Consider the following 14,045-nt stretch of genomic DNA (forward strand, 5'->3'; position numbering starts at 1 on the left):
GTACAGCTTTTCACTGATTTTTAATTATTCTTCAATCACGGACTGGTCATTGATCTCCTGACCCAAATTCAATGGCCCCCTTTATGACCTTGAGGCTGTCCAGTTCCAGGTCAGGAGATCCAGATCTTGGGTCAAAATAAAAAAAACTGAGATGACCCCCCCCCCCCCCAAGAACATACTGGTCCTGACTGAGCATTGTTTTGCTGTTTCTCCAGTTTTCTGGGGTATTTTGTGGCATTAGTATTTGCGCCTTATTCTCTGCACGTTTTGCGTAAATTTTTAAGTTGCTTTCTCTTTTTTAAGTCTTTGTTTGTTAATTCCTTCTCAACAATTTTGCTTAGCCAGACTTGTGAAATGTGTTTTTAATCAAATGTCATTTTTTTTGGGTGAATCTCACTCCAGCCCCTTCCTGAAATAATGTTTCTGTAGAATTTTTTTCAGTTTGGCCCATTTTTGTGACTTTTTTAAAGGTTTTACGACTTTTGATGCCCAAACAATAAAAAGACAAAAAAAGAGTGTTTCTTTTTCCACCAATTTCATAAACCCTGTGCACTATTTTGAAGAATTTGTCTCAGAAATATCAATGAATATAGTTGTCCTGCCTCTGCACTGAGAGCCCCACTGCTGGGAGGAAAGAAGCTTTATTCCCCCTGCAGCCTCAGGCTTTTAGTAATGAGTCGCAGATGGCATGGGCTTCAGTCACCGTTCAGTGGCTGTAATTGCCCGACGCTGACTGACAGCCAACTCAGCAGTGAGTGCATCAGTACAAAGCTGGCTTTCAGTGAGTGTTGGAAAGTCCGAGACTGCCTGGAGGAATAAAGTAATGTTCCTTTTCTCTCGATAGTTGGTATTTTATTTTGGTAGCCGCACAGCTTTACAACGATGTAAACCTGCTGATCAACCCCAGATTTGCAGGTTAATAGCATTTTGGGACGTGACAGGTTCCATAGTTACATAGTTACTTAGGTTGAAAAAAAGACCTTGGTCCATCTAGTTCAACCTTCCTCCACCAGTTCTACATTTAGTCACTAAGTCCTTTATAACCAACAATGTTTTGTGTACTGAGGAAATCATCCAGCCCTTTTTTAAAAGCTGTTATAGTATCTGCCATTACTACCTCTTGTGGTAGTGTATTCCACAGTCTGACCGCTGTAACTGTAAAGAACCCTTTCCTATTTAGCTGTTGGAATCGCTTTTCTTCCACTCGCAGTGAGTGCCCCCTGGTCCTTAGTATTGTCTTTGGAAGAAATAAGTCATGTGCCAGTCCTTTATATTGACCACACATGTATTTATACATATAAATGAGATCTCCTCTGAGACGTCTTTTTTCTAAGCTAAACATATCTAACTTTTTCAACCTGTCATCATATGGGAGGCCTTCCATTCCTTGTAATAGTCTAGTTGCCCGCCTTTGAACTGACTCTAACTTCTGAATGTCCTTTTTAAAATGTGGTGCCCAAAACTGGATCCCGTATTCCAGATGTGGCCTTACAAGTGATTTATAGAGGGGTAATAATACGTTGGGATCGCGGGATCTAATCTCTCTTTTTATACACCCTAAAATCTTGTTTGCTTTAGCAGCTGCTGCTTGACATTGAGTGCTGCTGCTCAGCTTATTTGTAATGAGAATACCCAAGTCCTTCTCCTGTTCTGTAGTCCCGAGTTTACTTCCATTTAATGTATACGCAGCTATAGGATTACTCCGTCCTAGGTGCATTACTTTACATTTATCAACATTAAATCTCATTTGCCAAGTATCTGCCCATTCTGACATCTTATCCAGATCTTTTTGTAATATTGTACTATCCAGGTCAGTTTTTAATATCCTACATAGTTTGGTGTCATCGGCAAAGACTGACACTGTACTATCAATCCCATCCACAAGGTCATTAATAAAGAGATTAAAAAGAATCGGTCCAAGCATAGATCCCTGCGGCACCCCACTGCTGACTATAGCCCATTTAGAGAATGTACCATTTATGACTACTCTTTGTTTCCTATCTTTTAGCCAATTCCTTACCCAGTTGCATATTGTGTCCCCTAGTCCTTGCTTTTGGAGCTTTAGTATAAGGCTATTATGTGGTACAGCATCAAATGCCTTTGCAAAGTCCAAATAAATCACATCAGCTGCATTACCAATATCCAGGTTTGCACTTACCCCCTCATAGAACCCCAACAGATTGGTTAGACACGACTTATCTTGCATGAATCCATGCTGTTTGTCAGTTATCATATTATTTTCTGCAATATATTTTTGCATGTCATCCCTTAAAATGCCCTCAAAAACTTTGCATACTACTGATGTCAGGCTTACTGGACGGTAGTTGCCTGGATCTACCCTCTTACCTTTCTTAAATATATTATATTATATTAATACCACATCAGCCATCCTCCAATCCTGAGGCACCAACCCTGTTACAAGTGAGTCTAAAAAGATGAGATACAGCGGTCTGTCGATTACGGAGCTCAATTCCCTCAATATTCGTGGATGAATGCCATCTGGCCCTGGGGATTTGTCAATGTTTAATTTACTCAGACGTAGGCGTACTTCATCTTGTGTTAAATTAATTATATCGGGTGGTGCACTTTGATTTTTCACTTTAAGTCTCATTTATATTTTGTGTTTCACATGTCTTCTACATGTGTGCCATCTGATGACTGAAAATATTTTTTGTATACGAGGAAAATGAATCCCACATTGATTATAGAAACACACTCATTGAAACATGGATGAAGATTGGATCTGGCAAACTGATGAAAATGGTCCTTTTTTTTTCATACATAAACAAAATAAGTGTCTGAATAATAATATTAATAATAATAGTTATTCACTTATGTAGCGCTATTAATTACATAGCACTTTACATACATCAGCAACACTGTCGCCATTGGGGCTCACAATCTAAGGTCCCTATCTGTATGTCTTGGGAGTGTGGGAGGAAACCGGAAAACCCGGAGGAAGCACATGCAAACACAGGGAGAACATACAAACTCCTTGCAGATGTTGTCCTTGGTGGGATTTGAACTCAGGTCTCCAGTACTGTAAGATTGCAGTGCTAACGACTGAGCCACCGTGCTGCCCTGAATCCAGCAGGGAGGTAGAGGAGGGCCGGGCCATGGATATACAGGCTATGTATTACTGGATGGGACACTAGGGTCAGTAGGGTGTGTCTTAAAATGACGGATTCAAGACTGAAGCCTGTAAATCAATGGTTAATGAATCGTCTCCAGAAAATAGCTCCATTTTCTCATCTCCTTTTCTAGATTATGCTGCCTGCACATTGAACTGTGTTTTCAAAGCTTGGCAGATGTCACATTTATTGTGTTAACACTTTTTATGCCTTCATCCACCTTCTAAAATATGCCTTCTAGAATACAGTTACTTTGCCTTGAAAAAAAAAATGTACTAACATTTGTAATAATCATTGTTTCCATGTGAAAGATGTCCAAAGCTTTTAGAATTTCCTTTCAGTGACAATGTACGGGAAAATTATTGGGCATAATTTCATTCTGGGACACTTTTTCTGTTCAAATCATGGCAAAAAATTGCGGTGTGACCATGACCCCAACATGTGACTATACCTAAAGAAAAATTGCGGTGTGACCATGACCCCAACATGTGACTATACCTAAAGAAAAATTGTGGTGTGACCATGACCCCAACATGTGACTATACCTAAAGAAAAATTGTGGTGTGACCATGACCCCAACATGTGACTATACCTAAAGAAAAATTGCGGTGTGACCATGACCCCAACATGTGACTATACCTAAAGAAAAATTGCGGTGTGACCATGACCCCAACATGTGACTATACCTAAAGAAAAATTGCAGTGTGACCGTGACCCCAACATGTGACTATACCTAAAGAAAAATTGCAGTGTGACCATGACCCCAACATGGGACTATACCTAAAGAAAAAATACGGTGTGACCATGATCCCAACATGTGACTATACCTAACGAAAAATTGTGGTGTGACCATGACCCAAACATGTGACTATACCTAAAGAAAAATTGCAGTGTGACCATGACCCCAACATGGGACTATGCCCTAATTTTGTGACCACTTCCCTAAAAATACTAGTTCATTAAATGTAATGTAAATACCCACATCCAAGTGGTTCAGTGGGTATGGAAAGTATTCAGACACCTTTAAAATTTTCACTCTGTTTCATTGCAGCCATTTGGTAAATTCAAAAAAGTTCATTTTTTTTTCCTCAATAATGTACACTCTGAACCTTGTCTTGACAGAAAAAAAACAGAAATGTAGACATTTTTGCAAATTTATTAAACAAGAAAAACTGATATATCACATGGTCATAAGTATTCCAGACCCTTTGCTCAGTATTGAGTAGAAGCACCCCTTTGAGCTAGTACAGTCATGAGTCTTCTTGGGAATGATGCAACAAGTTTTAAACACCTGGATTTGGGGATCCTCTGCCATTCTTCCTTGCAGTTCCGTCAGGTTTGATGGTGAATGTTGGTGGACAGCCATTTTCAGGTCTATCCAGAGATGCTCAATTGGGTTTAGGTCAGGGCTCTGACTGGGCCAGTCAATAATGGTCACAGAGTTGTTCTGAAGCCACTCCTATGATATCTTAGTTGTGGGCTTAGGGTCATTGTCTTGTTGGAAGGTGAACCATTGGCTAAGTCTAAGGTCTAGAGCACTCTGGAAGAAGTTTTCTTCCAGAATATCTCTGTACTTGGCTGCATTCATCTTTCCTTTAATTGTAACCAATTGTACTGTGCCTGCAGCTGATAAACACCCCCATAGCATCATGATGCCACCACCATATGCAGGTGATGAGTAGACCCTGGCTTTCTCCAAACATACCCCTTAGAATTATCACCAAAAAGTTCTATCTTCGTCTCATGAGACCAGAGAATCTAATTTCTCATAGTCTGAGAGTCCTTCATGTGTTTTTTTGCAAACTCTATGCGGGTTTTCATATGTCTTGTACTGAGGAGAGGCTTCCGTTGGGCCACTCTGCCATAAAGGTATGACTGTTGGAGGGCTGCAGTGATAGTTGTCTTTGTGGAACTTTCTCACATTTCCCTACTGCATCTCTGGAGCTCAGCCACAGTGATCTTGGGGTTCTTCTTTACCTCTCCCACGATTGCTCAGTTTGGCTGGACGGCCAGGTCTAGGAAGAGTTCTGTTGGTCCCAAACTTTTTACATTTAAGGATTATAGAGGCCACTGTGCTCTTAGGAACCTTGAGTACTGCAGAAATTATTTTGTAACCTTGGCCAGATCTGTGCCTTGCCACAATTCTGTCTCTGAGCTCCTTGGGCAGTTCCTTTGAACTCATGATTCTCATTTGGTCTGTCATCTATGCACTATGAGATGCAAGGTCTTATATAGACAGGTTTGTGCCTTTCCAAATCAAGTCCTATCAATTTAATTAAACACAGCTGGACTCCAATGAAGGCGTAGAACCATCTCAAGGAGGATCACAAGGAAATGGACAGCATGTGACTTAAATATGAGCAAAGGGTCTGAATACTTATGACCATGTGTTATTTCAGTTTTTCTTGTTTAATAAATTTGCAAACATTTCTAAATTTCATTTTTTTTTCTGACAAGATGGGGTGCAGAGTGTACATTAAGGAGAAAAAAAATGAACTTTTTTGAATTTACCATATGGCTGCAATGAAACAAAGATTGAAAAATTTAAAGGGGTCTGAATACTTTCCATACCCACTGTACATTTTTTAATCTGTTTTTTTTCTGAAAAGGGTGACAACCTCATTTTTTTTTTAAAGAAATAATATGTAATATTGAATGCATCTGCTATAACAGGGTGGTAAATGTGACAGGGGTCTTTCATCAGATTCGCAAATTTACTGGTATTAGGTTGAAGGGCTGTTCCAGTTTAAAAAAAGATCACTATCCTCTGGCAGGTCTAATTGGTGGTATGTGCATTGATTTCCAGAACTGGTAACTTTTTATCCCTGTTAGATTGGAACAGCAGTGCATATGCGTGACTTCTCCATTCATCCATATGCCAAATGCTGCACTGTCATTTTTCCGGTAGCCCCATTATTAATGAATGGCATCATGGTCTGGCATCCCACCTGCCTCTCCACTTTGACCCGGGGATAAAAATTCTCTGATCCCCGACTTGGTGCAGATTCCACCGTTGGGACAACTACCGATCAGTAAATTGTCACCTATCCTGCTGACTAGTGATGATGTGTTTTACCCAGACAACCCCTGTAAGGTACAGGTGATGCCAGTGGTAACGTGTGCATGAACAATCTGTCTAACAAGCCTGCTGGTCTTATAATGGTGTACGAGTAATTACATATATACGGTATATTGAATCTTTGGTAGTGAGCTACTGTAAAGAGTACATCGTAAGTTTTACACATTTATTGTTTATTTAATTTTGAAAATGTGTTTGATTTAATAGGTTAATGAATTGATAAAATCTTGTGTGTATTTCTATTGTTTAGGTATGACAGTAAGTGCTGATAAAGATGGCTCCGGTATGATTGTCCGCAGTATTATAAATGGAGGCTCAATAAGTCGTGATGGTAGAATTAATGTTGGAGATTGCATTTTGGCAATCAACAATGAGTCTACTGCAAACCTAACCAATGCCCAAGCCCGGGCTATGCTGAGAAGACATTCGTTATTGGGACCTGACCTAAGGTAGGGACCACTATCTTCTACTATATTCAGTAGGCTGATTAACATTGGGTCACGTAATCATGTAGGCATCTTATTTCAATTTCAGTACTGGTTGTTGATTATTTATGGTGTATAGATGTAGCAGAGTTTAGGCTGCCAGATGTAGCAGAGCTGAATTTATTTGATCCAATTCTTTGCATTACTGTGAAAGATATTTAAAGAAGACCTGTAACCCTGAAAATGCAGTCATACAGGCAGGATGGTATTTAACCGGAGTCCCCAACCTGTGGCTCATGGGCCAGTAATGTGTGGCTCATGTCTGTCTGTCAGCTTGGTGCTTTAGCACCAGGACTAGCAAACCGCTAGGAAGAGAAGGTCTCCAGATGGTGACTGTCGTGAGTATCCCCGAACAGAAGATCACATTTTGGATGTGGATGCGAATACTAGCCTTGAGAGTCGAAATATAAATTAGAGGTTAGCCACTACTTTATCATTTATGGCCTATGCTTAAGATAGGTTATCAATTTCTCATCATCAGGGGTCTAGCACCCCACACCGTCGATCAGCTGTTCAGTTCCAGAGCTGCCCTGTACACTAATAGTGGCGGTCTGGTACTGCATATCCACCTCCCATTAAAATCAATAGGAGGAGGATGTTCAGTACCTGGCTGTGGCCGCTATCAGAAGACGGCGCAGCTCCGGAACTGGGCATCTCCGGCTGCCTGACATCACTGCCGACACCGAGAACAGCTGATCAGTGGTTGTCCCGAGTGTTGGACCCCAGACGATCAGACATTGATGATCAATCGTAAGGGTAGGCCATCATTGTTAAAGTAATGAATAACCTCTTTAAGTATGATAAGCTGGATGTAGGCTGATACTACCTCTCAGAAGATGGGCTTGAAGCTAAATGTGGGACTGTGGTGTGGGTATATAATGTGAGAATACTGAATGGGGGTAAGGTGGGAACCCGTTAAAGGTTTGTCTATCATTATACTGATAATGAGGGCTCTGTGTGTCACTACTGTAATATGTTAATACTTTGAAGGAAGAGTTCGGGATGTGACTCCATGACATTCTCTAAGCAGAATGTGGCTCTCACAGTCGGACAGGTTAGGTACCACTGTTATAGATCAAGAGGATCTGAACTGGTTGAGAGAAAATGCATAGGTCAGGTCATGTCATTCTGGGATTTTTAGTCAAGTGGGCCATCCTAATAAGTGATTGTCGGCTATCTCCATATGCACACTTATAAGAGGAAGGTCATTAATCACTGAATAAGTCCACCCACTTGAACAAAAAGCTCAGAATGAGCAAATATATAAATTATTGAAATTGGGTATACTAAATCTGTTCCCACAATTATTACAGTGAAGGAAATAATTGATTGATTTTGTAAGTTTGCCCACTGACATAGACATGAACAGTCTATAATTTTAAGAGTAGGTTAATTTTAACAGCGAGAGACAGAATATCCAAAATATAATCCAGAAAATCACATTGTATTAATTATAAACATTTATTTGCATTTTGCAGAGAGAAATAAGTATTTGATCCCCTACCAACCATTAAGAGTTCTGGCTCCTACAGACCACTTAGACTCTCCTAATCAACTTGTTACCTACATTAAAGACAACTGACTTATATTGTCACCTGTATAAAAGACTCCTGTCCACAGATTCAATTAATCAGTCAGACTCTAACCTCTACAACATTGACAAGACCAAATAGCTCTATAAGGATGTCAGGGACAAGATCATAGACCTGCACAAGGATGGAATGGGCTACACATCTATAAGTAAGACGCGGGGTGAGAAGATGACAACTGTTGGTGCAATAGTAAAAAAATGGAAGACATACAAAATATGTATCAATCGACATCAATCAGGGGCACGATGCAAAATCTCTTACCTTCTTCATGATCCTGGAAATCCCACGAGGTGAGATCAGCCGAAAACTATATGGGGGGAACTTGTTAACGATCTCAAGGCAGCTGGGACCACTGTTTTCAAGAAAACCATTGGTAACACATTACGCGATAATGGCTTAAAATCCTGCAGTGCTCGCAAAGTCCCACTGCTCAGGAAGGCACGTGTGCAGGCCCATTTGAAGTTTGCCAATGAACACCTGGATGATTCTGAGAGTGATTGGGAGAAGGTGCTGTGGTCAGATGAGACAAAAATTGAACTCTTTGGCCTTAACTCGCCATGTTTGGAGGAAGAGAAATGTTGCCTATAAACCAAAGAATATTGTCCCCACTGTCAAGCTTGGAGGTGGAAACATGTTTTGGGGGTGTTTCTCTGCTAAGGGTACAGGACTATTTCACCGCATCAATGGGACAATGGTTGGAGCCATGTACCGCAAAATCCTGAGTGACAACCTCCTTCCCTCAGCCAAAATGGGTCGTGGCTGGGTCTTTCAGCACAACAATGACCCAAAATATACAGCCAAGGCGACAAAGGAGTGGCTCAAAAATAAGCACATTAAGGTCATGGAGTGGCCTAGCCAGTCTTCAGACCTTAATCCCTTTGAAAACTTATGGATGGCGCTGAAGCTCCAAGTTGCCAAGCGACAGCCTCAAAATCTTAATAATTTAGAGATGATTTGCAAATAGGAGTGGACCAAAATTTCTCCTGACATGTGCGCAAAAAATGTCTGACTGTTGTGCTTGCCAACAAGGGTTTTGCCACCACATATTAAGTCTTGTTTGCCAGAGGGATCAAATACTTATTTCTATGTGCAAAATGCAAATAAACATATAATATTTATAAAATGTGATTTTTTTTTTTTTGATTTTTTTTTTTATCTTGGACATTCTATCTCTCACTGTTAGAAATTACCCTTAAAATTTTAGTAGGTTCATGTCATTGTCAGTAGGCAAACTTACAAAATCAGCAACGGGTCAAATAATTATTTCTTTCACTGTATGTATCAGTCTTCTCCGTTTCTCCTTTTCTGTATTATACTGCCGACAGACTGGACTGAGACCCCGTCCAAAATACAGTGGAACCTTGGTTTACGAGAACAATTCGTTCTGGGAGTGTGCTTGTAAACCAAGGTACTCGTCTAGCAAAGCAAAATTTCCCCTAGGAAATAATGCAAGCTCAGACAATTTGTGCCACAACTTGTTCAATGTCTCATCCTGGTCCCCTATTGTGCCATTCCACACATGCACAAACACACAAACACGCACGCGCACACACATATACACATATTATGTTCACCTCACCTTCCGTTCCATCGCCGGCCTCATGATTCTTGTAGTTCGCCGGTACAGGATGTGTATCGGGTAACCATCACGACGATGGAGGAACGTCCGCTGCCAGAGTGATGACGTCAAAGGCAGGAGACGCTTGCCTCTGATTGGCCAGCGCGCTACCTTTGAGTATCGGCTGAGAGCAGAAGTTCCTCCACCATTGCGATAGTTACCCGATACACATCCTGTACCGGCGAACTACAAGAACCATGAGACCGGCGATGGAACGGAAGGTGAGGTCAGCATAATATGTGTGTGTTTGAGTGTGTGTTTATGTGTGTTTGTGCGGAATGCAAGAGCGTGTCAGAGTGCGGTTAAAGTACAGAACCGGAAGTGTGTACGGTGAGTATTTGCTCGTACAGCAAAGCTTGCTCGTAAACTGAGTTACAAATTTACAGCAAGCTTTGCTCGTATATCGAAATGCTCGCAAACCGGATTACTCATAAACCGAGGTTCCACTGTATGCCTTTTATAATACTGGAACTTTCTCATGAAAGTACGTGTAATAGAAAAAAAATCATAAAAAAATAATACGACTACTTTGTAACTCATGGGTAGCGGCATCTCGTCAGGCTTCCGCAACTGCATGTCAGCACTTGCAGCCAAAACCCAACATCTCACAGGTTATCACAGAATCTTGCAGTTTTGACTAAACTAGCACTGCCTGTTCTTAGTGATGGAGGTCTGTCTGGTTGGACCATCACAGATCATACGTTATAACCTATGTACTTGGTACAACCCCTTTCATGGTACAATGGAAGCAAAATTAAACTTTCATCACTTTTTAATTGAACATATGTAGAAAAATATTTTTGTATCTAGCTATGCAGTCTTTATATAAAAGTTCTATTTTTTTAATAATCGGTGTGCTCTAAATGGACTGTAGCCTCTCCAGGGACCCTGACTTTCTACATTGTTAAATGGAAACTGTACTTTCTTTGCAGACAACAATATGAGAGAAATCTGCTTCCTTTTCCACTTATAAGACCACTTTTCTTCTCATAAATCATGAATTTCTCACCCACACAAATATAATTTGCTCAGAAAAGGACTCTTAGTTCTCGGTGATGCCATGTTACACAGCCTATTAGACTCTATAGAGAAGGCAAGAGGGAGTAGATCCGTAGAGTGAGGAAATGGTCAGAGGAGACGCATAAAGGCCCCATTACACGCTACGATTCATCTGACGATCTCAGTAACGATGTGACACGCCCAGATCGTAGTTACGATTTGCCGAAATCGCACATAGGTCATTTATTAGCGGTCACATGTAACAATCTCACATGCGACGCAAAATCGTTCAACGATATATTGTTGAAGGTGAGTCGTGTGGATGTTCGTCGTTTGCAGGGTGTCAAACGTACCAATATGTCTGCTGCGTTCCAAACGATAAACAAAATTTTGAAACTGAACGACGTGTCAACGATCAACGATTTCAACCTATTTGTGATCTCTCGGAGTCGCACGTAGGTGTCACACGCAACGACGATGCTAATGATGCCGGATGTGCGCCACGGAATCCGTGACCCCAAAGACATATCGTCAGATAAATCGTAGCGTGTAACGCCGCCTTGTGCTGAGCTTTCTAGCAAGTATTTTACCTCACCCCAGAGCTGGATACACATATACACTGCTCAGTGCTTCTGTATATCATCCTCCATACTGCTATCTCTCTGTGCTAAAAAATGAATGTAGAGCATGAATATCTCTCTGTGTGTGCTATGAATTGGAATCATCGTAGCAGCTATATTGGTGAAAATATATATCTGGAATGACACACACTCGCAGAGGGTTGGACCCGATAGCCCTTGAGGTCCCTTCCAACTTTACCATTCTATGATTCTAGTCTCCTTCCACCAGCTCAGAGTGGATTGCAAATTGAAGACAGTGGCTGTAAAGTGGTGAAAATGTTCGGAACAAGTGATCTAATGCCTAGAAATAGTGTTATACTTCATGTACACTCGACAGGTTATTCTGAAACGTTACGTGAAAGTACAGTTATTCTTTAACAATAGTTCTGCACAGGACGGGGTGTAAATTCGACTGTAGATCAGTCAGAAAGAGCTCTGCTACATCTGTATAGCATGTGTTAGGCTGGGTTCACATCATGTTTGGTGATATACATTTAACCCATACTAGAAAAGCACTTGACGCTAATTCTAAATGTGTTCATAAGGTTACATTGACTACACGGAGGCTGAATGAGTCTTTTTGGCTATATTCAGTTGAACAAGTCCATGTGCTCAGTATATATATTATTCATAATGGGACTCTATGGGTAACTGATGCTCCTGTATATATTGGAGGAAACCATTTAGGCTATATCCGTAGGCTGTGTTTTTGTGCCTTTTTGGCCGCTAAAAACGCATAAATGCACCCACGGCAAAAACGCATGCGTTTTTACCGCGTTGGTGCGTTTTTGGCTGCATTTTGCTGCGTTTTTGATCCGTGTTTTTCTGCGTTTTTACAATGCATTGCATGGGGGTAAAACGCAGGAAAGAATTGACATGTCCATTTTTTTTAAGCTCAAAAACGCAGCTTAAAGAAAAAGTTGTGTGCGGACAGCAAAAATGAAAACTCATAGACTTTGCTGGGGAAGCAAAGTCATGCAGTTTTCAGCCCAAAAACGCCACGAAAAACGCAGCGCACATAGCCTTAATGCATATTTTTCACCATACACATTTGCCTTTATGCATGATGTGAACAGCGCCTTAAACATTTTCCAATCTGCATGTCTTACTGTGTTATTCTTCTAAAGTATTTGGATCTTAGATACGTGAAGCTATATAGAATAGAAATGTAGCCTTGCGAATCTGTACTCAAACACGCTTTGGATGGTGCAGCCACCTTGCTGGGGAGCAGAGTGAGGATGGGGAAATTTCCAAGATGAACATATTGTATATTTTTTTTCTCTTTTTGTAAAAGGATGGAATGATTTCGGTTTGACAAGCTTTAAAACAGCTGGTTGGGGTTGCAGGTTTGCGTTGTTTTGCACAGGGAAGCAGCTGTGCGGCCACTCGCAGAATGCATGTCGTCCCACTTCACAATCCACCTTGCCAGAAGCTTCTGCTATCTGCGCTGTTCTAAGAGCCGGGGCTTTGCATACCGCAGCAGCTGCTTTCAACATCTGTCAGATAATTACCAGACTGAAATGGAATTCACCTGCCCTCACCTAAAGAATAAATTCCTGATCAAGGGAGAGAGACGGATGGCGCGAACATTTCCTCATCCTTGTTAATAATCACGGCTATAGACACACAGAATGAGCAGATGCTTTCTGGGGGAGGTGTTGATAAAAGGGAGATGGGATTTATATAGAAGAAAAAAAAAAATTGCACATACTTTTAAGTACATATGTGTGCTTGGCGCGTGCATTTGTTATCACCATTGTAAAAAGATGCTGCATTATATGCTTCCCATTCTAGATCTTCTCCCGCACCTGCTGATGATCAGGCCCCCTTTTATGTGTGAGTATCGGTGATCCGAAAGCTCGGCATGGCTTCATTCTTCACCTTTTCTTACCACTCCAGACATTGACCGCATTCATTCATTACTTTGTATCTTTTATGTCTTCACTTTCTCTCACTTTTTTCATCACACATGGGAGTTTTTAAAAAGGAAAAAAAAAAATCTTTGTGTAACCCAGCATTAACCACTTCCGAGTCTTTTTAATTTGTTGCATGCACTTTCTGCTTGGTCTCTAGCCTTCCACATGGATTATTGTCGGATTTCTCTCTCCTAACCCTTTCCTCCCCGCTATGAACTGTTTTCCTTGAAGAAAGCAGTGACTGCATTCCTTGTCGAGTAGTTGCAGCTGGAAAGATCAAATTGTGGAGAACAAGCATAGGAAAGTTTTTAGGTTTTTCACAGAGAAGGTCAGAAAATGTGTGCTGCATTGTGATTCAGCAAAGCGACCTCATTGTGTATTTTTATGTTTTTTGTTCTAAAATATTTAAATCGTTTTGTGTTTTTATTGTTTAAGGGGGTATTCCCATCTCCAAGAGCCTATCCCAATATGTAGTAGATATAATAATAATAATAATTAATAATAATAATATTAGCAAACACCTCCAATTAGAAATTTAGGATCAGCACACATGGCGAGTAATACGGAGCAAGTGGAATGCGATAAAACATCGGATTCCAGTCGGA

At 40.8% G+C, this 14,045-nt stretch overlaps 1 protein-coding gene across 5 annotated transcripts in view; it reads left to right on the forward strand.

The window, feature by feature from the left end:
- Positions 1 to 14,045, forward strand: part of MPDZ (multiple PDZ domain crumbs cell polarity complex component) — a 268,414-nt gene that overhangs the window by 135,603 nt on the left and 118,766 nt on the right. For 4 of the 5 annotated variants that reach the window (XM_075316964.1, XM_075316973.1, XM_075316991.1 and 1 more), the window contains 2 exons: positions 6,461 to 6,659; positions 13,319 to 13,360. In XM_075316964.1, coding sequence (XP_075173079.1) covers positions 6,461 to 6,659; positions 13,319 to 13,360 — 241 coding nt within the window. The remainder of the gene's footprint in view (positions 1 to 6,460; positions 6,660 to 13,318; positions 13,361 to 14,045) is intronic. The other variant, XM_075317001.1, reaches the window with a different exon arrangement.

This window comes from Anomaloglossus baeobatrachus, chromosome 1 (genome assembly GCF_048569485.1).
Source record: "Anomaloglossus baeobatrachus isolate aAnoBae1 chromosome 1, aAnoBae1.hap1, whole genome shotgun sequence".
In the NCBI taxonomy this organism is placed as follows: Eukaryota; Metazoa; Chordata; class Amphibia; order Anura; family Aromobatidae; genus Anomaloglossus; species Anomaloglossus baeobatrachus.